Source organism: Lissotriton vulgaris, unplaced genomic scaffold, assembly GCF_964263255.1.
Source record: "Lissotriton vulgaris unplaced genomic scaffold, aLisVul1.2 SCAFFOLD_710, whole genome shotgun sequence".
Lineage (NCBI taxonomy): Eukaryota > Metazoa > Chordata > Amphibia > Caudata > Salamandridae > Lissotriton > Lissotriton vulgaris.
The window spans coordinates 653,488-678,288 of record NW_028245732.1 but is presented as its reverse complement, the minus strand read 5'-3'; the positions used below and the strand labels follow the sequence as shown (position 1 = coordinate 678,288).

Genomic DNA, 24,801 nt, shown 5'->3' with positions numbered 1-24,801 from the left:
TAAAGACTGCCCCTCGACCAACCAACTTATAACGAAGGTCGGGGAACTTTTAAGTGCACATCTAGCAACAATAGATAGGAGACTAGGGAACATAGAGAAACAACTACATGAATTAAACGCCCTAGTTAAAACTCCATCTACAAAAGGAACACCCGCTCTAGTGGCAGCCAAACCACATACTCAACAACCACTGGGCCAACCCGTGAAAAAACCCGTTGCAGCTTCTAATAACACACCCAAACCAACTTCACCCTTTAAGGGTGCTGCGAAAAAACCAACCCCACCCACTACAAACACAAACCCGTAAGGGAAACAATCTAATCCATAACAACCAAAGGGGGGAAACACTAATAATCACAAGGACAGGAACAAAGGAAATCAAGAAAGATTTCCCGCTAACCTGCCCCCTGGATCAAGCCCATATGTAGTGGTGATGACGGGAGTTCCCGAAACACCAGACAAAACTGACGAACTCACCTGGTCTTTATTAAATAAAGTCAGTTATTGGTTAAATAACAACAGACCTCTACCCCCATACTGCAGGAGTAAAATTCTAACAGTTAGGAGAGTACCGTGGGTGGGACACGAGACAAAGAAAACACATGGAGATTGTGTGATTATTAATTTCGAGGACCCACGCACGGTAGAACACATGTGTTCCTGGAGGAGTGAGGGGTATACCGAAGGTATAGAGACAAGGCACCTCTCTTTTTTCTATCCATCTAGGAATCATGGTAGGTTTGACAACCACGACCAGGCCTTTGATGGAGGTTGGTGTCAGGCGGGGCAAAGAGATGTGGGGAACAATTGGGGTGAGTGGGAGCGGGATAATTACAGATACCCTCAGAGAAATATAACAAGTAGGGATGCATACTGGGGAATTCCAGTATTCAATAGATTCAGCAGCCTAGAAATGGTTGACTGACTCCTATCATCATTCTGGCCGCAGAACACTGAACTGGAGGGAACTAAACAGGGCTGCCCCATTGAGACCACAAAAATCACAGAAGTGCATGACAAGGAAAACCCTAGTACACACTTATCTCAAATCAGTTTGAGGATGTCACTGGTAAGAGAAGAGCAAGCAGGTGGTAATCCTAATGGGCCCGTAATATCTGAACCCCGAGTTCCTCGTAGCCCCCAAAAAACCTCTGATACGCATATGATCCATGGGAAACCATACCCACATAATCAATCTAACAGCGAACTAAGGATCATTAGCTGGAATGTTGCCGGACTCCAACAGGTTATTTGTGTGTACATTCTTAAATTACCTTTTATTCCAGCTGTAATAAACAAGTTGAAGACATTGCAATTAATTTTATTTTGATAACTGCCAGGTGGCATGTTATAAATGTGTTCTCCCAGCCAGTATAATTGAGACATCCCAATAGCCTCAAATTCCACATCAAAATGACATTAAAATTGTAGGGAGAATAAATCATCCAGATTCAAAACTGAACACTGTATGAAAGATATTAAAAACAAATCTTGAGACCTATTAACTAGAAAATGGTATGCTGGCAAATGGAATACATATTTAAAGTGATATTCAGGAAATAAAAATACTGGTCAAATATCTTCTATATTTATTGGAATGTGGTCTTATCGACGCATCACTAAAACTACATTCATCAGTTACTGCAGCATACTTAAGTAGTAAATGTCAAATAAATCTTTTTGATACCACTGTTAAAGATGTTCAAAGAGAGCTAAACAATTACATACACATTTAGAAGATCATTCAAGCCTCCATTTGAGTACATGCACAAAATTACACTAGTATGTTTGATGCAAAACCACATTCTTAATAGCGATTGCATTTTTAATGATTAAGTACATTGCAGATTTTATTGCTTCTTAAGTTACCGAAGAGTTTAGTAGGATAGTCGCTGATAAGGACACATCTTAAATTTGTACTAACGGTAGTTACTACTTTTCACATGAATAACTATTGAGCTATCATAACTTTTTCATAAACCAACAAATGTTGCATAAACATCTTTGCCGGTTGCAGGTCATTCATTTATTACTCCCAAGAGACAAACAAAACATAGCTTTAATTTGTAGTGATTGTTCGTTAGGTGTTAGGAGTGTCTATTCTAAAAGGACAGTTGGTAGCTGGACTTTTCAAACAAATCAGAGGTGCTATACCATTTGGAAAATAAAAATAAGTCTGCAAGCCAATTACTAATTTTACTAGGAAAAGGGGGGCAATTTTAACATTCAAGGCTTATGTCTTCCTATTTGACATATGCTCAGCAGCAATATGGCCCACTGCACACAGCTTCGGGAAGCATTAATGTATGGACATACAAACTTAAATGTTCTGACACAGCTTGTGGCAGTCTGTTCTTTTATTTGACACTACTCGTCCTTAAAACCATTCAACACAAAGGGATAGCACTAGAAAATCCATGCAGCACATGGGAATGCAGAAGAGGTTAACATTCCAGCAGAAACCAGTGACTTACATGTAACAATTGTTTTGATGGTTGAAGAATTTTAGATTTATGTGACTCTCCTGCCTTCCCAAGAAAGGAAGACATCAGTTGTGGCAAATTTAAAATACAAAACAAGTTTTTAAACCCATCTAAAATGGAGGTTATGTATTTAAGCACTGTTGTCTTAAGGTTAAAGTTGGAGTGAGTCTACTGACTGCTTCCTTGTCTACCCAAGTTTTATTTTACAAGCATTGGGAAAGCCAGTAGACTCACGTATGAAAAAGCTATTGCTTTCCCAATGTTTTTTTACCCTTGTTGTACACCAGCATGGCTATACGTTAGTGGCATAGAGGAGAGTGGGGTGAAGTGGAGTGGCTTAGATTGGAGTAGCGTAGAGTGTTGTGGCGTTGCAAAGAGGGAATTGCATGGAGTGGAGTGTGAAGAGGGGAGTGGCTTTTCTGTGCCAACTGGTCAATGTGCTTTTCCCCTTTACATGTGCTGTGTTCTTTTATACTCTTTTTGCCTTCATGAGTAAATGGCGCAAGTAGGGCTCCCAGTGCAAGTACCTTGTATCTGCACCCCAGGATGGAAAACCATGCTTAACCTCATAGATGCTCGTAAACATCCCTCCCCAGTGCTGCGCTGTCCATTGGAACTAGTGCTGAATGGACGTCCAATGGTCGTGCGCAGCACTGGGGAGGTAGTGCTGCCGTCGGCCAACGCCCCGACGCAGCACTTAAGGGGTTAAGTTAATTTATGGAAGCCACAGTTCTGTTATCCCATCAATTTTACCAGCACAGATCTTGTGCAAGGTCTAGCCTTCAGGAAAATCTTCTGTGACTTGTATAGAAGCAAAAAATATACCACATGTATAGTACCTCCAGACTCAGTTGACTTTCATAAAAACGAAGTTTGCGAACCCTCGTTAATGGATGCCTTTAATCTAGGCCTAGCACACTTTATTAAATTAACCAAGCACTCCTATTCGTACTATGCGCAGACATAGTGTGGGTTAACATGCTTATGACAAGCATTGTCAAAGCATCAAGAACACATGCTCATGTGCAACCTTTTCACTGTCTGTGAGACCACGATGATGGAGAACTTTGCTTTCCACATTGCAAAATGTATATTTGCGTCCATTATGCCTGCCAGTACCTCCAAGGTGACATGTTGCCAAAAGCTATAGTCTTCATTCACTGTGAATGCTGTGAAATGGAAACAAAGCTTAAGTGATGCAAGACATCAGGAGAATACCCTTGTGGGGGGACCTAAGAGACTAAAGATTTGTTGGGGCAGGTCCATGCATTCCTAATCCTTCAGGGAACAGTATGTGTTTGTGGTACCCACCGACTTCTGTGGGAAGGACATTTGAGTGTTCAGCATTAAGCAATTAGGATTTGGATGCTATTTGTGCTACTGATACAACCCCTCCCCCCGCAAGAATTGTTACAGTGGGTCAAATGAGGCTGGAAACTTCTAGGATTCCTGTCTTGACTGATGCACTCCTTAATTGCGTATAATGTACATCAAGGTGTTTCCTGTTTTTAATTGCTGCTCTTTCTTCACCAGGGAGATTTGGAGCCGAAGTACATGTGCCACATCTGTAACAAATGCTTCTCACGTGGCTACAATCTCACTGTGCATCTTCGTAAGAAGCACCAGTTTAAGTGGCCGCCAGGCCACCTGCGCTTCAGGTAGGTGCCCATTTATAATGCCTCTGTTAGTTGAGAATCTGAGCTCTATGGAAGGATTCATACACATGCACAATCAAGCTGTTTTAGTTTAGAGTTTGGTATGTATGGCTTTCATTTCAAGGACGTTTTATCCTTCCACTTCTTGCTGTTGCATCCAATTTGTGTTACCATATTTTTTTTTTGATTGGGGAAAGATTGTGAGAGACTAAGGGAGGACAAAATAGTCCTGCTACTATTAGCTTTTTTGAATAAAATGTGTAAAGTCATGCAATAGTTATACATCTGTGGCAAAGTTGGTTTTCATTTTGAACCCAAAAGGTATTTTTTATCCTTTCATTTTCCTTCCTTTTTTAAAAAAAAGTAAAAACTTTGTAGTAGGGCAGAGTGGCTTATGGAAGCTGTACAGCCCTGCCCTTTTAATTTTTCAGCATGGCCCGTTGTATTTTTCCTTGGTGAGCTTGAAAGATGTGTAAGCCCATTTTAACTGGCTGAGACATCACTGCAGGTCTTGTTGTCACAGAGGTACCTATGATGAACCCCTCTTTATGGAAGTGACTGATGTCCGCTCTGTCTCAGCCTGGTAGTTGTGTAGTCCATAGGATTCCCTCTCTGAGCCAGAATGAACTGATATGGGGCAGCAAAATGCTGTATGACCTGGACTTGGAGATTCTGCCATGAACGCATGCTCGAAAACCTCCAAGCACCCCACCTGCACACTAGTGATCAGACTGTGTCGACCTTAGACACCATTGGGGAAGAACCACCACCTGTTTAGGTCTCGCGCCTGCGATGCATATGGCAAAGCCATATGCCATCGCGCAGGCGCGATACTATTGTTGCCGGGTCTGCTTCCCAGGAGACAGGAGATGTCACGCGCACGCTCAGGAAAGCGATCGGCGCCGGCCGCGCGCGTTCCCAATCTCCTGTCTCTCTGGGAAGCACACAAGCAAGCCCAGCAAGCCCCGGCAAGGCACCACGAACAACAGTCAATCTGTTGCGACTTCTTTAGAAACTTCCAGTGTATGTGTGAGCGAGGGCAGTGACTGAGTCACAGCTACCATCTGGCCCCAAATCATAGCGTGCATTTGCCAGCCCTAGGTTACGTAGCCAGGATCTCTCTTCATCCTGAAATGTGTAACCCCACTCTTCGATAGTAACCGGGAAATTATAAGTCGGAGTGTGGTGGCCGACAGTCCACGCCTGGCTGGACGTGACCCTCAGTGACATAGGGCTTTTACTAGGAACACCTAACTCCAATTGGTTCTTGTAGTAGGAGCGGCCCAGACTTTTGTTAATTGTGGTCATTTGCCTGGGCCCAAATTTAAGACCTTTTTGTGTGCTTGACTTCTCACGCACGGTGTAATGGAACGTTTTAATGTCTGCTATGTAATTTTAGGGACCCTTTGTCGAAGGGCCCAGCTAGGGCAACAGAGAGCTTCCGGGGCTGCGGTGGCTCTGATTGTCAGGCGCTGTGACTGACGTGAATGAATGGTTTTTGGTGCACCTGATCCCTCCCCCCTGCTGCAAGCTGAGAAGCTCTGACGTCACTAGGGAGTCTACACTGCGAACAATGGGCCCCGGCGAGGGTGCTGCTGGCGGCCGGGTCAGCTGGCCTCCACGCCTGTCCTCCTTCGAAGCCACGTGATCCGCGTGTTTCTGTTCACGAGGCGGGGAAGCCTTGCTTGTGTGGGAAGGCAGGGAGTCTCCCTTGGCTTAGCTCATCCCTTTTGAGGCGATGTACCAGGAAGGTTTTCTCCTCCCCGTGGCTGAGAGTAATGTCCTGTTCATCATTTCTGCTGGCACATTTGACTCATGCAAGATAAAAGCTAGCTATATTTTCTCCTAACTTTTTTTTATTTACCTACAACCTGCAACGGTGAAAACACCATTCTAACGACATTGTTAAAATAAGCCCAAATGACATCACCGAGTGTCCTCCAATCCACTCTCCCCTCCTTCTCCAAGGAGTGACCTCACCCACAACAATACTCCAAGAGCAGGGTTCACCGCCTCCACAGTCCTGCTGCTTTCAGCAATAAATCAGTGTACTGTGAATTATCTACGAAGGGCACGCGATGGTTCCGCTTTATTTGAAAGCAGATTATACCTAAACAAATTGTACCAGAACAGGTGAGGATCTTTTGAATAGGCCCGGCCCCCTCCACTTGAAGCTCCACTGAATGAGCAATATTGTTGATAATTCTGGCAATTTTAATGTGATGATTATCTTTTTTATGTAGTTCCTTTTGGGCATCAAAGCACATCAAGGATCTTTTAATAATATAGAGGCACAGAATAAGCAGTAGTGCGTCAAATGCAGACAGATGCATCAAACAAAGTGCACTGTATAACAGAAGCTGTGATCGGGATTCGAGATGAGCTCATGAGCCCTTGACTACAGTAACCCACGTCCAATTTACCAGGAATCATGTGTGATGTGACCTTTGGGGCTCCTAATGTGTCGGGCCATTCCTGCTCGCAGAGAGCCACACGTACGGAATCACTTTCCCTAAGCTTGTCATTCGGTTCCCTGTCTGAGTAGGAGCCCTGCAGTTGTAAGTATGCGTGCAGTGGACCATGGCAGGTTCCATTGCCTTAAAAATAAAAAATAAACCAAAACTGAGCCAGGTGAATCCAGTCTTTCCTCCCTCCCTTTTAGATGGATATTGCAACACACCAACTCCACAAAAAATGTCGGAGTCTTCACGGTGTCACAGCCCCCCTGGCTGTACGTGTGCTCACATGCGTTTTGCACACCCAAGACGGATGGGCCCCCCTCCACTGGCACATTTATATGTACTGTGTTCACAAAGGCATGTTGACCCTTGATCATCTTGAATAAAGTGCATATTTCTATGTACAGCGCACACACGTTTTGACTTGTTACAATGGTTTAAGGAAGTCCAGCTTGCACCTCAGTTTTTCTTCGGTTTGTAAACTCTGCTAGTTGTACAAATACAATAATCATTTAAAAACTCATTACTTATCCATAGTAGTGTAACGTGCCAATTGGCAGTTAAAGGAAGAGTCGCCCCAGCACGTAGAAATAACCTAGGGCGGTGTTCTCCAGAATGTTTGATCTTGTGCATGTTTGCCAGACAGAGGCGTGTTTTGTCTTTGCCAGCGGGCAAGCTCGCCGCCGCCCACATTTTGCCGAGTCATGCTCACCAGCAGCATTGAGGGTCCCTGCTGCAACACACACATATGCAAATTAGCCATGCAGCGGCTCACAGCTGTCCTCTCAGAATCCAAGTATCTGAAAGAGACACGTTAGTGATAGATTCCTTACCTTAGAATATCCCCAGGCGTCAGACTGGATCCGGAAAGTTTTGCGTAGCAGTACCCTTGCGCGTCGGTAGGAGTCGTCTGCGGCTCCGCGTCCGTCGTGGGCGCCGTGATGACGTCGTCGGAGTACTTAGACGCCGCCTCCGCGTGCTGACGTCAGTTCTTCTTTTTTCCGCGCCAGCCAGCTCAGATCTGGAAAAAGCAGTTCCCTAGTCATTTTTTGACTAACTTTTTGGGTCTTTTGATCTATTTCGAAGTCTTCACGACTCCGACGGTGCCGTTAGGGATGCCCGGCTTCAAGCACTGCGACGAGTGCGAACGCCTCATGTCGATTACGGATCCGCACCGCCTGTGCCTGACGTGTTTGGGTGTCGACCATGACGACGAGGCCTGCTCCGACTGTCGGGCCCTCTCGAGGAAGGCCAGGCGGGAGCGGTCCCGCAGGCGACTCGAGATCCGCCAGTCGGCCCCGCGCCGTGTGAGGTCCCGGTCCCACGGGAGGTCGAGGGACAGGTCGCGGGGGCGGAGCCGTCACAGCTCCGGGAGTCGGCGCCACTCCTCCGGGTCCAAGTCGTCAGGTAAGAAGCATAAGAAGTCGAAGAGACATCATCGCTCTTCCGACTCCCCCCGACGCTCGCGCGATGCGGCCGGGGGTTCGGGTGACACCGCCCACGCGGCTCCTCAGGAGTCGCGGGCGCCGCGTTCGGCTCCATACCCCCCGGTCCCTGGGCTGAACGCGACGCCGGAGGAGATAGAGCGCTTCCTCATGGCCATGAGGTCCCTTTCTTCTCCGACGGGTTCCGCGGCGCCTTCGGGCCCAGCGAACCCGTCTGGGGCCCTAGTGGGTCAGGGGCTGCGACCCCGACGCCGTCGGGTGCTTCGGCCTCGACGCCGCCGGCGTCTTCGGCGCCGGCGCCGCAGGGCTCCACGATCCCGGCGCCGCCGCTGCCCTCGGGCTCGGCGCCGCAGGGTTCAGCGGTCCCGGCGTCGTCGGTGCCTTCGGGCCCGACGCCGCAGGGTGCTGTTCAGCCCTCGTCGGGCGCTGGAGCATCCCCGGTGGACCTTACGACCCCCCCGGGGTCGGTCCGTGTGGTGTCCCCTCCGGCGTCGGCCTCGGCCGACACCGTCCCCAATGCCTCCTCTTTATGGGTTCCGGCGTCGGGACGGGGCCAGTCGGTGCCGATCTCGACGCCGATCTCGACGCCGGTCGGGGATTTCTATCCCTATGATCCATCCTCATTCACTTACGACCCCGAGTCTCAGGAGATGGGGGAAGAGGAGGATTGGGAGGGGTCTGAGGACCCTCTGACAAGGGAATGTCAGTCTAGCATGGACTGGACAGGAGACCTTGGGGAGGCCAGTGGCCTGGACACCTCTCCAGACCCTGGATTCGTCTCTCCTCCTTCCGTGGCTTCGGAGGAGGGCGCAACATATAGTGTGGTGTTGATGAGGGCTGCTAAGGCGTTGGGCCTTGAGCTCCCCGTCGCGGCCGTGAGGACTAACCTCCTCACTGAGGTCCTTAAGCCGCAGTCATGCTCCATGGAGCCTATGCTGCCGTTTAATGAGGCCTTGTCGGACGTTCTTTTGGGCACTTGGTCCAGGCCCGCTACAGGTTCGCCTGTAGATAGGAACATGGCCAGACGCCACCGCCCAGCCCCGGGCGACCCATGTTTCCTGTCCACCCACCCCACCCCCGAGAGTCTGGTTATCCAGGCCTCTAACTCCCAGACCGCCTTCCCGACGGCTCCCCCCGATCGGGAATCCAAGAGGTACGAGGCCTATGGCAAAAAGGTGTTCTCGTCCCTCAGCTTGGGACTGCGGTCTTCCAACACCGCATGCCTCTTGGGCCGTTACACCCATTCTATATGGGAAACGGTGGCGGAATTGCTGCCAGAGTGTCCATTGGAGGTACGGGCCAAACTCGGCCAAGCCCTAGTGGAGTGCCGGGACGCAGCGAAGTACTCGATCAGGTGCGGACTGGATACAACTGACTCGCTGGGCAGAGCGATGGCTACGACGGTGGCGATTCGACGCCACGCCTGGCTCAGATCCGCCAACTTCTCGGCTGATGTCCAGAATACCCTCATGGACATGCCGTTCGATGGCCGTCGCCTCTTTGGCGACAAGGCAGACCATGCGCTTGAGCGCTTTAAGGACTCCAGGGCTACGGCCAAGTCCTTGGGCCTCTCGGCCCCGGGCCAGCAAGTGGGTGCCTTTCGCCCCTTTCGTGGCCAAGGAAGGGGCGTCCCCACGCGTGCCGCCGGCCACTCGCCGCAAACTGTCGTCCAGCGCGGCGGCGGCCGTGGAACCCGCCGTGGAGGCGGTCGGGGAGGCAAGCGGAGCCAGTCCACACCTGCCCCCGCAGCATCCACCTCTAAACCCTCCTAGTCCGTGCTTTTCGGCCCATGTGACGCCAGTGGGGGGCAGGGTTCGCCATCACCACTCTCACTGGCGCACAGTCACTTCGGACAGGTGGGTGCTGCAGATCGTCCGAAGGGGCTACTCCCTCCCCTTCGAGACGACCCCTCAAGCCATGCCACCGCAACACCACCGCGTATCGGGGGATCATTTGCGGCTCCTGCAGGAGGAAGTTTCGGCCCTCTTGGCCAAGGGGGCCATCGAGCGCGTTCCTGGGCCAGAAGTAGGTCGTGGTTGCTACTCCCACTACTTCCTGGTACCCAAGAAGGGCAAAGGGGGCCTACGCCCTATCTTGGATCTGAGGGACGTCAACGGCTTCCTCCGGAAGGAGAAGTTCAAAATGCTGACTCTGGCTCAGGTCTTGGCTGCCCTAGACCCAGGAGACTGGATGGTAGCGTTGGACTTGCAGGATGCGTATTTCCACATCCCCGTCCTGCCGGCCCACCGGCGTTACCTGCGGTTCACGGTAGGCCTCGAGCACTTTCAGTTTACCGTGCTCCCCTTCGGCCTTACCAGCGCCCCACGGGTGTTCACGAAGGTGATGGCGGTGGTCGCAGCTCACCTGCGCAGGTTAGGGGTTTCAGTCTTCCCCTACCTAGACGACTGGTTGTTGAAGGCGGGCTCGCCCCAGGCAGTCGTCAACCACCTCCAGACTACGGCGGATCTCCTGCACCGGCTGGGATTTTCCATCAATGTGCCGAAGTCACACCTGTGCCCCTCTCAGAAGCTCCTTTTCATCGGAGCAGTTCTCGACTCGGCGCAGTTTCGGGTTTATCCGCCCGAACAGCGGGTTCGGGATATACAGACCCTGATTCCGATCTTCGGGCCGTTATCCCGGGTTTCGGTCAGGTTGACGCTGCGGCTTCTGGGGCTGATGGCCTCCTGCATCCTTCTGGTGCATCACGCACGGTGGCGGATGCGGGCTCTGCAGTGGGACCTGAAGTTTCAGTGGGCCCAGCACCGGGGCAACCTGTCCGACCATGTCCTGATCTCGGAGGGCACTGCGAGACAGCTGCAGTGGTGGCTCACGGACCGCGATTGGGTCAACGGCAGATCCCTCTCCCTTCCCCAACCGGAGCACGTAGTTGTGACGGACGCGTCCCTCCAGGGCTGGGGTGGCCACTTGGGAGAGGCGGAGATCAGAGGACTCTGGTCTCCGGCGGAGTCCCGGCTCCATATCAATCTGTTGGAGCTGCGGGCGATTCGTCTGGCACTGAAAGCATTCCTCCCGTCTGTCCGAGGGAGTGCAGTGCAGGTGTTCACGGACAACACCACCGCCATGTGGTACTGCAATAAACAGGGCGGTGTGGGGTCGTGGACCCTATGCCAGGAGGCTCTGCGCCTCTGGCAATGGCTGGAACATCAGGGCGTGACTCTGGTCGTTCAACACCTGGCAGGTTCTCTGAACGCCAGGGCGGACGAACTCAGCCGTCGGTGCTCGATTGATCACGAATGGCGTCTGAACTCGGACGTGGCGCAAGGCCTCTTTCTGCATTGGGGAGAGCCTTGGTTAGATCTATTCGCCACCGAAGAGAACGCGCAATGTCATCAGTTCTGCGCGTTGGAATTTCCAAGGCGGCACTCGCCCGGAGACGCTTTTCGTCGCGAGTGGAGCTGCGGTCTGTTGTACGCCTTTCCGCCTATACCTCTTCTGCCCAGAGTGCTGAAGAAGATCAAGCGCGACCGGGCACAAGTCATCCTTGTGGCTCCGGACTGGGCACGAAGGTACTGGTATCCCGAGCTACTCAGTATGTCAGTCGATCACCCGGTTCGTCTGCCTCTTCAGGAGGACCTTCTGTCGCAGCAGCAGGGGACGGTCCTCCACCCGAACCTGTCCAGTCTCCACCTCCATGCATGGAGATTGAGCGGCGACAGTTGAGGCCATTTGACTTGCCTCCTGAAGTTTGCAACATCATTCTGGCAGCCAGGCGTCCCTCCACAAAAATGGTATACGCCTGCAGGTGGAACAGATTTGTGGCATGGTGCACAGCAAAGGCTGTGGATCCTCTCAATGCCCCTCTCTCTGAGATTCTTCTCTTCCTTCTTTCTCTTGCCCAGCAGGGCTCTGCTCTGGGCACTATCAAGGGCTATCTTTCGGCTCTTTCAGCCTTTCTGAGGCTGCCTGACCAACCTTCTTTGTTCAAGTCCCCTATAGTAAACAGATTTCTGAAAGGCATCACTCATACCTTTCCTCCTGTTCCTTTTGTGATGCCTCAGTGGGACTTGAACCTGGTTCTAACATTTCTGATGTGCGCTCCCTTTGAGCCACTTCATAACTGTCCACTTCGCCTTCTTTCTTTGAAGACTGCCTTCCTGGTAGCCATCACCTCTGCCAGGAGAGTGAGTGAGCTCCAGGCCCTCTCTTGTAAGCCTCCTTTCCTTTCAGTTCATCCGGACAAGGTTGTTTTGAGGACTAGGCCCTCCTTCTTGCCTAAGGTGGTCACGGCCTTCCACATTGGGCAGTCCATCACATTGCCCACCTTCTTGCCGCCTCTGCACCCCTCGATAGAGGAGGAGAGGCTCCACCGTCTGGACCCAAAACGTGCGCTCTCGTTCTATCTGGATCGCACACGCCAGTTCTGGGTGGATGATCAACTCTTTGTTGGGTACGCGGGCGCTAAGAAAGGGAAAGAGGTGCACAAGAGGACCATCTCTCGATGGATTATCATGTGCATCCAGGCGTGTTACTCCTTGGCTAAGAAGGAACCCCCTGTTGGGCTGAGGGCTCATTCCACTCGAGCCACGTCCACTACAACTGCCTTGGGCCGAGGTGTGCCCTTGCAGGACATTTGCCAGGCAGCTACGTGGGCCTCGTTGCACACGTTTGCTAGGCACTACTGCCTGGACAGTCAAGTCTGGAGGGACGGCTACTTTGGCCGCTCCGTTCTCCAGGACTTTCTGGTGTAAATATTGGTTCGCAGACCCACCACCACGGGGATGGTATTGCTGGGGTATCTATTCTAAGGTAAGGAATCTATCACTAACGTGTCTCTTTCAGATGCACAAGTTACTACTTGTGTAACGATATATCTGTAAGAGACATTAGTTAGTGATAGATTCCTTACCGACCCACCCATCCTCCCCGTTCTGCGAACCGATATCTAGGGTTAAGGTCATCCCCTTTCAGGGCCCTAGTTTCTTGGCACCAGTGTTGGTTTTTGTCATGGCTCTGCGCTTCTGGCGCGGAAAAGCTGTGGCTAAGAACTGACGTCAGCACGCGGAGGCGGCGTCTAAGTACTCCGACGACGTCATCACGGCGCCCACGACGCCTACGACGGACGCGGAGCCGCAGACGACGCCTACCGACGCGCAAGGGTACTGCTACGCAAAACTTTCCGGATCCAGTCTGACGCCTGGGGATATTCTAAGGTAAGGAATCTATCACTAACTAATGTCTCTTACAGATATATCGTTACACAAGTAGTAACTTGTGCGTTAACTATAAATGTTGCGTAACCGAGCTTTTACGTTGGAAGAGCAAAAGCTACCGATGAGTGGGCGAAAAGGACTACATTTGTATTTCAGGTTGTGTTGATGTGAGTGTACGTTTCATGCGATTCGGTTTAAAGTGAGCAGACAGAAGAATGTGCCTTTGTTTGAGAACAGTCCTGATAATGAAATCCTTCATGCATGACTGTTTGAACTAAAAAATAACATGTATTCACCAGAATGTCATACACGCTTGCAAGTCTACAGGCCTAGAAGCAGAACATGCACCGCCCTGTGGTTTCCCACACGCACTGTCTGACTGAGTAGGTAGGTGTGTTTCTGATGAATTTATTACGGTGTGTGTTTTTCAAATAGTGTGCGCAAAGGTGCACAGTTGATATGCAAAGCGCAGTCACATACAAAAGCCGATAATGCTTCAGCTGGTGTAATATTCTGTGTGTGCAGCGAAGCAACCGTCCTACGGCTCGTTAGTAAGGAATGGCGGTCCGTGCCGTTCCAAGTTGACAAACTGTGCTCTTCAGGGCTGCATGTGAGCGTGAACCAAGGACCCAGTTCAGCTGAAGGATTTTCTATCGTGCTAACTGCGAGCATTTAAAGACCAGAAGCAAGCAAAGAGAGATGGTATTAGAATGGGACTTTTTGTCGGAAGAGCACACACTTATAACTGCCAGTGTCTTTGGATACAGTGAAGTGGGCATAACAGGGGAGCAGCCTTAGGCATTGGTGATCTGTTACAGGGCATGGCTGGGCTAAGGTGGTGAGGGGGGGAATGCCAAGACGAGTGGGTAGCCCACCGCTGTAGGCAGTATGTCATGTCCGCACTGTGACTATTCATCTGATCTGGTGGGAAAGAACGAGGACAGGAAGCCAAAAAAAGGACTCTCTCAGTGCTTAGTATGAGCTGTTGGTTGCAGATTTGGGGACCAGCACTTATTTTTCCTCATCAGACTTTGACCCAGAGCAAAAGTGGTCGAACAACATGAAGAGAAAGAGAAAAACTGAATATAATGTCAGGAAGGTAGAAAACAGGACCCTGCAGGACTGAGATAAAAGGACAGGGAGTGTCTGGTGGTGTATGAAAGAGCCATGGGGTGGAATCAAGATTACTCACCCTTGGTATTAATTACTCCTGACCTCAATAGCCCTAGCTGCGGGCTTATGACCAAAAGTTTGGGCTCGGTACTTATACTTTCACAAATACTGTGCCCTTTGCAAGGCTGGCCTGTGAGCAGTTTGGGGAGGTAATCAAACAACAAGGAGCTAAAAGGATGAATGTTTGCTCTCTTGACTATCCATTCCTGGTGCATCTGGTTATGCAAGTGTGGGTGGGAGGCAGCAAGAAACATCTTGCACCCTTCTTCCCACCTGGGTTTGAGGAATGACATCAGACTCTTTTCCTGCCTCACCAATGCACAGCTACATGCGACCAGGGTGTGTTTCTGCTATTTGTTGTCATTCTTAATATTTTATGATTACGTTTTTGTTTCCTCGGGCTGTCTCCATCGGTATACTTTTATTTCGGCATTTTCTTTAAACACATGGACACATTAACCCAATTATGCATGATTAAGATCTTGCAAGTCACCAAAGAGTACCCAGACCTACAGATATCCTGATTGTTTATAAAACTATAGAGTTTTGTATCATCTAATTCCTGTAGCACTGCTCCCTCCTCCATCTGAAACATACTTGCTTCCCTAATTCGCTCCAGTTTCAACAAACATTGGCAAAAAATTGGTCTGACTGCCAGACTTCTGGCTTTTTAAAAGTTTGTTTTTGGTCAAGGTTTTTGCAAAATGTTGTCAAGGAAAGTTGCTAGACCATTATAAATTTTAAAGAAAACAAATTACTAAATGCCAAACTATTTTTTGGGTCTCAAAAAGTACACATTGCCTTAGTAGACCCTGAAACTTGAAGGAATTACTTTATGTATGGATGACCTCTTGTGAAATAGCAGAATGCCATTACTCGTAGTGAAGCTAGCCAATGGCTGAAATTGGCTGACTGTTTGCCCCAAGTTGTGTGTTTTTATTGGGTGGAAGAAAGACGTGAAGAGACCAATGAATGAAGTGGGCTGACTGATAGCCCCACAAGTACATACATTATATGTCTAATTTTAGCACATTCAGAAGGTCCTGGCTAATGCCTGATATAAAAATTGCTAGCAATCTGCACCCCCTAGTGTTAAATAAAACAGTGTTGTGCCCCTTACCCAGAGCATGATTTCTGTTTTGCAACCTGTCCAACACATTCCAGGTGTTTTGTGTCATCTCGCCAATGCAAAACATACATGTTTTCCACCATGCTAATTTAAAACTTAACCTGTGCCCCTTCCCTCCTATCGCACCAGGAACACTGCTTTTCAAATTTAACCCCAAACTGTATTCTGTCTATCTACTGCCCACCCCTCTGTATCAGACTTTGTCCATACCCAAGCCAGGTAGTTGTTGGGGCTGGACTGGTTGTAGCAGGCACCAGGCTTTGTCCAGGTGGCCTTGAAGGGTGTGGGCCGGTTTTTGAGTGGTGTGGGCCGGTTTTGCTACTGGGTGCCGGTTTTGCAGCAGTGCTTTTTAGGTCTTGGGCCTGCGATGCATATGGCGAAGCCATATGCCATCGCGCAGGCGCGATACTATTGTTGCCGGGTCTGCTTCCCAGGAGACAGGAGATGTCACGCGCACGCTCAGGAAAGCGATAGGCGCCGGCCGCGCGCGCGCGTTCCAAATCTCCTGTCTCTCTGGGAAGCACACAAGCAAGCCCAGCAAGCCCCGCCAAGGCACCACGAGTGAACGCAGTAAGAGTTGTGCAGCCCGCATTACTATGCGCCCCCTCTTCAGCGCCACTCTAAACAAGTTTTTGCAGGTTGTGTCCTGTGAAAGCTCCTGCAGCAGGCAGGCAGGCTGCGGGAAACCTGAGCTCGGGCAGTAACAGCAGAGCAATGCTGGCTGCAGGCAGCCACGACTCTCCCCTCCTCTCGGTTGCTTACACGGACCAACTTAACCGGGGAGTTAGGTGTCCAGACTCTGCACGTGGCACGGTCGGGGTGATCTGCGAGAGTCCTCGCCCCTGGAGGATCCCTGCCCCTTCCCTGCTTCAGGGCCTTCAGTCTGCCAGGCTGGCACGAGTAAGTATACATTTTCGTTAGCACAGTCTCTGCTTGATGGATGTCTTCATTTTATAGGCACCCGCTCTTGTCATCCTACGTGCTTTCACCCCAAGAGCAGTGTGCGGCTAGCTCGGCTCGAAGTGCTGAGCACTCACTGCCTGGTCTCGTCAGCTCCATTGGTTTTACCCCAAGATCAGCGGCGAGCTCCACCCTACTCTCACAGCTGTGAAAATTAAAAGTCTTGTGTTTTTTTTGCAGAGCGAAGTTATTTTTCAACAACCAGCTGTTCCTAATGGCCCCTTGGGTCAAACGTTTGTATTTCTCGTTTGGCCCATCTTAGCTCACTGCTCAACCCGGTAAAAACCAATAGGGAAAACAAACAATCTTTTCTGTGGCAAACCCTCCCTTGAGATCATGGAAAAATAGGCTGCTGTAAATATTGCACGGTTAATGGCTGTAGGTGTCTGGGAGGTTAAATATGTGTTGGGTTTAAAACCAGTGGCTTTCAGTGTTTACGGACAGGTGGCTTTGTTACTGCCACCAGCACGTGCCTATTTCAATGAGGGCGACAGGCTCTGTTATTGTTAATAGTCTGGGAAGTAAACTTTCAGCGGACATCCCACTCGACACGCACATTGTTGTCAATGTATGGCGGGACTTTAAGTAATTAAAAGCACCACCACATCCACCACCACCACCACATCCACCACCACATCCACCACCACATCCACTACATCCAACACCACCACATTCACCACCACATTCACCACAGCCACCACCACAGCCACCACCACAGCCACCACCACATACACCACCACCACATACACCACCACCACCACGTCCACCACCACCACGTCCACCACCACCACGTCCACCACCACCACATCCACCGCCACCACATCCACCACCCCCACCACCCCCACATCCACCACCACATCCACCACCACATCCACATCCACCTCCACCCCCACATCCACTACATCCACCACATCCAACACCATCACCACATCCACCACCACCATATCCACCACATCTACCACATCCACCACATCCACTACTTCCACCAAATCCACTACATCCACCACATCCACTACCACATCCACCACCACCACATCTACCACCACCACGTCCACCACATCCACCACCACCACCACATCCACCACCATCACCACATCCACCACCATCACCACATCCACCACCTGCACCACATCCACCACCACCACATCCACCACCACATCCACCACCACCACATCCACTACCACATCCACCACTACCACATCCACCACTACCACATCCACCACTACCACATCCACCACTACCACATCCACCACTACCACATCCACCACTACCACATCCACCACCACCACATCCACCACCACCACATCCACCACCACCACATCCACCACCACCACATCCACCACCACCACATCCACCACCACCACATCCACCACCACATCCACCACCACCACATCCACCACCACCACATCCACCACCACCACATCCACCACCACCACATCCACCACCCAAACATCCACCCCACCACCCACCACATCCACCCCACCACATCCACCACCACCACACCCACCACCACCACACCCACCACCACCACATCCACCACCACCACATCCACCACCACCACATCCACCACCACCACATCCACCACCACCACACCCACCGCCACCACATCCACCGCCACCACATCCACCGCCACCATATCCACCGCCACCACATCCACCGCCACCACATCCACCGCCACCACATCCACCGCCACAACATCCACCGCCACCACATCCACCACCACCACATCCACCACCACCACATCCACCACATCCACCACCACCACATCCACCACCACCACATCCACCACCACCACCCCCACATCCACCACCCCCACATCCACCCCCACCACATCCACCCCCACCACATCCACCACCACCACATCCACCACATCAACCACCACACCCACCACCACATCCACCACACCCACCACCACCACACCCACCACCACCACATCCACCACCACATCATCCACCACCAACACATCCAACACCCCCACATCCACCAGATCCACTTCCACCACATCTGTGTGTGTGTGTGTGTGTGTGTGTGTGCTCTTTGTGTGGCTCTGTGTGTGTGTGTGGTTGCACATGCAATAGGTCTCACATTTGCGAGATATTAAGCTATTAGCATTATAAATGACAATGCCGTTTATTTATCTGTTTTCAAAACAAACACATACATAAAAAAATTGTCATTTACAATGCCAATAGCTCTAACTTTTGCAAAGGCGAGACCGTTGCATTGTAAATGCTTGTTTTTTAAAGATATGGACTTAATTCTTGGCTTGGCAGTTATATGCTTCATTTTTGATGCGTTCGGATTGTGACACGTGTACTAGGTGCCTTCCTCAGTGCATTCCTTTGAGGAACCTGGCTTCGAACCTACTGCCTACCATTGACCCAGAACTGTAAACTGAAGCATTTTATCTTTTTCAAAAGGTTTTTAAAGAATCCCATACCTGAATGCCTCTGAGTAGACCCTCGTGAAACCACAGTAGATAACACTAGCTATAGAGCGCAATATTAAGAACTCCATATTAACCTAAGCCCTAGTGCCCAGTGCTAAGAAGCTACAAGCTTGTTGGGGGTCGGTTCTCAAGTAGATAAAGAGCCGGCCACTTACGCTGTTCGGTATCTATGCGCATTGGAGATGTATTATTTTTATTTGTTGATAAATAATACTCTATTCTAACGTGTCGATCCCACAGCGACCTCCATGAGTATGTCATGACCCCTCAACTCTGCTACCATGATACAGTCAAATTATACAAATGAGTGCCTCGTCATTCAGTTGGAGTGCAACTGTATTCTGTCCGGGGGACACCAGTGGCAAAGGACAGGGCTAGTCATTACCCAGTAACCTCTAACTGCTATGGTACTTCCGCATTGTAACCATAGTTGAAGGCATGTGATGACTGATAAGCTTCTGGCAGTTTGATAAGTAAGACAAAATAAAAGTGGGGTCCACCAGGTCCAGTTGAATCGAATGTCTCGGAAGATATGGGTGTCATTTTTATGGATGAAACAACCACAAGGAAACATAACTATTGAATGTTAACCTGATCCTACCATTACTTCCAATAGTCAGTACGATTCCATGGCCAGTTTTCTTGTAAACCCAACAATGACTGTTTTAAATGACTCTTCAATACATCCCGATAGAATGTCACCAAATTAAGTTTTGGTCTTCCAAATGCTATCTGTCATTGCAGTGCTCTTGCTGTGTGGTATGTTGGTTAAGTTCTCTAATAAAGAAATGGGTGTGGAGGGGAGTACCAGAATTCAGTGTTTCGTGGTCTCTATTTCTCTACCCAAAAACATCTCCCTTCATCATCATCACCACTTCAGTTTCCCTCCTCCCCATCTAGGTCTCTTTTCCTCTTTTCGCTTGGTCTTTATGCTGTCTTACCCATTTGTCCACAACTGCCACAATTATCTTCTACCAAATACTTTGTCTTTTTAAATCTTTAATCTTACCCTGCCTTTCTTTGTTCAGTCTGTAAATCCACCTTGCTCTTGGCCTCTGGCACACTGCTCTGTTCCTGCCTCTTGGTTTCTCTTCAGCCTAATACCTTCCTCCCCTCTATCCTCACTCTTGGCGTCTAATTCACCCATACTATCATTCTTCGTTTAACTCTTCCTCAGTCTTTGCATCCTATCAGTCTCCTATTTTCCTTTTTTTCTTCCTCGGTCTCTTCAGATCGCATCACCACTACCCTTTCTCTTTTGTTTTTTCTCTTTCCTGCCCTTCGCCCGCTCTGCGTTACTTGAGTCTTTTACAGCCTCTCCTTTGGTCTCTGTCTTCATCAGTTTGACTTTCTCTCTCTCTCCTTTCTCTGTAGATATAAAGAGCATGAGGATGGATTCTTGCGCTTACAGCTGGTGCGCTACGAGAGCTTGGAGCTTACAGAGCAACTCTTGGAGGGACAGGAAAAGCAGAGCTCAGTGCCTGATAGTTCCTCTGACTCTCTGATGATTGCCAGTGGGTATTCGAACCTGGAAGAGATCCATTGTGAACCTGCAGAAGCCACCCAGACAAAGATGGTGCAACTAAACGGGGTTTTGCTGGAGCCAACCCTCTTCCCTCAAACCTCACAGGGTAACTGCCGGAGTAGAGATGATGAACATTTAATCCAGACAGTCCAAAGGAAGCACATGTCCCTGTTACCTTGTACCTCTGGAGAGCTTAGCATGGGGGTACAGCCAAGGAGGTGGCGATGACCATTAATAACAAATTTCAGAAGACTGTTAATGGACTCCAAGACAACCTGTCGTACAAGGATAGGAGTCATCCGGCATCTCCCCATAGATTCCCATCCCCTGGTGGCCTGGATCCCTTCCACCCAGATATCTCGGTGACTAAACGCAAAAGGAAGTACTGTAAGAGCCGCCCTTAGCTTCCAGCATCCCCCAAGTTAAGCAGCAGCACCATGACTATAAAAGGAGAAAAGAATATTGACTTGTTTTTGAGGCAGGTTGTAATCGTACTGGCTGATCGATGTGGATCCGCCAATAGAACAGTCTGTCCTGAGCCATCCGTAGGGGCAGAGCATGGACTCTAATCACCCTTTCATCAAAGTGGTACAACTCAAACTGAGGAGGATCTGGCCTGCATCTTCTGCTCCTCCAAAATCCAACATGGGAGGGCAGGAGGTGGCATGTAAATTGAGGATAATATCTGTGACCACTTTCAGTGAACTGCACATCAGCGGAGCCTAAATATCCTGTGATTGGAGCAGGGTTTTGATTCCAGTGTTGTCTTCACCAGCCTGTACATGTCTGAGAGAGATGTCCCGAAGTGGGTGTGCAACTGACCTCACTACTCTAAACTCCTTACATCCTGAAACTGTAGATGAGGTTTCAGGCTTAGAAACATATCATGCTGTTTTTAAGAATAGTGGGGGCGCACCATCACAAAGTCCAAAAAGGCAAAGTTTGTATCAAAATTATTCCTTCTTTATTCATTAAGTTTTGTGGAAAAATTAATCATTTCAATCATACAAGAATCAGCCAACGCGTTTATCTCCCACATCGGGAGCTTCCTCAGGGCAGATAGTTTTGATGGTCTCCAATTATTGTTCCGTAATATCTCTGTAAGTAGCGTAGTGGCAATTGTGTTACAGGACCCCTGTCACCCTGATTAGTCGTCTGTTTAAAACAACTCTCAATTAGATCATCAATAGAAGTTCGCACCGCACATCCTTATCATGGTGAGGAAGAACTAAAATAGGTTCTTCTACATAAAATCAGGCATTGTCCCTGGATCCGGACAATTCAAACGCGGCATATCGGTAGAGTTTGGCGTCTACGGTCCAAATGTACCATATCATGCTGTGCTGAAAGCCACCCGTACGCCTAAAACTCGCAATTAGCTGTGAAGACTAATTTGATGTGCTGCCCTGCCTGCCTTGAGAGATATATATATATATATATATATATATATATATATATATATATATATATATATATATATATATATATATATATATATATATATTTTTTTTTTTTTTTTTAGCACAGCAAAATGATCATTTATGGTAGTTCATACATTGTTTAGGATATGTCTTGCAGGGTGCTAACTGGAAGAGATTAGAAGTGAGAACTTTCTACATGGCCCTTGAGTCTGGTGGGTCTACGGAATCTCCTAAAGGAGATCTGTGAGCTCTGTATACTGAGTTGGGAAGGCAGCAAAGGTTTTTTTTCTTTCTCCATGGTTTCCTCTGATGCTCTGCAGCAGCCCGTGACCAGTCAATTCAATTGTTGAGCTTTATTTGACTCGTATAAAAGAGCAAAAAAAATCAACACAATGTTACACATGATTAAAAAAAAAAACATTCCATTTCATATTTATAAAACACAATTATGCAACACTAAAAATAGAACTAAAATGCCATTAGGGTTATGCTTTTAAAACCGTGTTCAACCATGATCTTGAGCTTCATAAGTATACATGATTTCGGGACTATGTCCACTATACTGATCCAGTAAAATTAATCTGTTGTTCTTAGAGTTTCTAAGATAAGTAGCAGATGACAGGAACATAGTGACCATATAACAAGTATTCCCATTGCTCAAGTCATACAAATACTTAAAAGCCTGGCGGTAATAAATCATTCTTTCTTTTAAAAAAATTGTCACTGTGGTTTGTTTTTTTAATGAATTTTGTCTTAATAAAAGAAACTGTCTTTTGCTACGGAAGTGGGTTGTTGTGTCCCATCACTATTACGTGGGCAAGTCCCGTCTATTACCGCTTGGCTTGATACCTACACAGTGTTTTTTCCCTGACCTAGGGGTTATTACTGTATTGATCACAGGGAACCCTTGTTTGTTACAAGCATATAACAAGTATTCCCATTTCTCAAGTCATACAAATACTTAAAAGCCTGGCGGTAATAAATCATTCTTTTAGCTAAAAATAGAGGTCTAAGGTAAAACTTCCTGGAAGCTGAATCAACACTGCAGAAAAGTATGACAGGCTGGGCAGACTGGACCGACCGATTGTCACAAAGACATTTCTGAATGATGGCACTCATCCTGCTTTCCCACGAAATGCAATTTTATGATAGAGGATAAGGAGGTGAAAACTGTGTTAATAAATATCTAAGATAGCTCTTAATAACAGTAAGATACATCGTACAACAAACCCCCTCATTTAAAGCCCCATATTGTTATACTTCTACATTATTCTGATCCATTTGGGATCACTTTGGGCACATTTGAAATACTAGACCCCATAATTCTCTATTAGAAAACAAGACCATATCCTCCGGGGATGCCCATAGACCCCTTCCTTTCTGCCCCAAGACCCATAGGGTTTGTTTTATGAAGTGTAACCATGGGATTTTATCAACTTAGTCTAAACCCACATAATCCCTAATGCTATCTCTAGAAATGTGGATCTCAGATTTACACCATATGGTGCCATTACAGCATCATCATTGGCATACAACAGAATCTGTGCCTATGACCTGGAGCGAATGTTCCATACTGTTAATATAAAGGGAGAAGAGGAAGGGGGGGGGGGGGCAACACATACCCTCTTCCAACATTAAAGGGTGTAGTTAGCTCTCCTTTAGATCCAAACTACACCTTGGCTGTTAAATTACAGTAAAGAAAGCCAACAGCGAAATGATCTCTTTAGGCACCCTTAGCTTATCCGAGCACTCCCACAGACCTCTGTGATTAACCAGATCAAAAGCACACCCTAGGTAGAGAAAGCATATATACAATGCTCCCTCCTTAGCCAAACAATATTTTCCTATCAGGAGGTTCAGGTTGAGCAATTGCTCAACCATTCCCAAACCTTTCGTAAACTGATACTGGATGTTTGAAAAGGATTTCATTTCCTCAGCCCACACTTGTAGTCTCTCCAACAGGACTCTCCCCAATGGTTTGGCTGAAGAGTTGAGTAAAGAGATCGTCCCCAATAGTTTGGCCGAATAGTCGAGTGAAGAGATCGGGCAATAGCATTTGGGATCACCCCTTGAGCCCTTTTTGAAGATGGGGATAATGAGTGAAATGAACCATAAAGGGGTAACATTCCCAGCTCCTTTTGTATTGAAAACCTTAGTTAATAGAGGGGCCCATAGGTCGGGATGACTTGTACGTGTCCATTGATACCCTGTTCAGACAGGGGGCCCAACCATTAGGACTATTAGAGAAGGCCTTCACCACCTTTTGTGAGTGAAGACTGCACCAGCAAATTAATTAGAAATTTTCTCCTCTAAGCTAGGGTGAAAAAAATTGCACCGACATGGTCTTCCCGTTGAGCTGGAGTTATTGAGGACTCTTAAGTCCAGGCCTACACCCCAATAAAATATTAGAACATTTACCGTTCTCCAGAACAAGGTGCTATCCTTGGTCTCTGCTGCTTGTACGAAATTGGCCCAGGCTTTCTCCTGGAGTTACTTTTTTCTAATCTTAAGATTTTTCATTGGAGGATCTTGCTTCCTGTATTTTCAAAACATCTCTAGGGAGTTGATTCGAAAGTTCAATCAAGTGACTACATGCCTTTATGCACTGATATTTAAACCACCCCTTTTGGATTTTGTTTTGGCCTCACCGACAGATTAAAATTGAGTTTGAGATATGGATATGCCCTTCCTGGTACTCTTATTGATTAGGGAATGGGGGTAACTGTCATGAATTGCTAAAGGCTTCCTGATAGTAACTTTTTTTGAAAATCTTGCACAATCAACCCTTGCCCATTTAATTTTAATTCTATTCATACCAATGGGAACAATGTTCTGCTGTGGGTTTTGTCTGGTGATGAGATGAAGAGCTGGCTGTTGTCAGGCACTCCGCTGGTTGATACCAGTGGATCAGTGATCCTTATTTAGATGAGG

The 24,801-nt window shown here is 48.4% G+C and overlaps 1 protein-coding gene across 1 annotated transcript in view; it reads left to right on the top strand.

The window, feature by feature from the left end:
• The window catches only part of LOC147666301 (histone H4 transcription factor-like), a 157,018-nt gene extending 136,016 nt beyond the window's left edge, over positions 1-21,002 (top strand). Inside the window, 3 exon segments of the mRNA XM_086949149.1 lie at positions 4,017-4,141; positions 20,299-20,645; positions 20,648-21,002. Of these exon segments, the coding sequence (XP_086805275.1) occupies positions 4,017-4,141; positions 20,299-20,645; positions 20,648-20,853 (678 nt within the window). The 3' untranslated portion in view covers positions 20,854-21,002.
• The last annotated feature ends 3,799 nt before the right edge of the window (positions 21,003-24,801 follow it).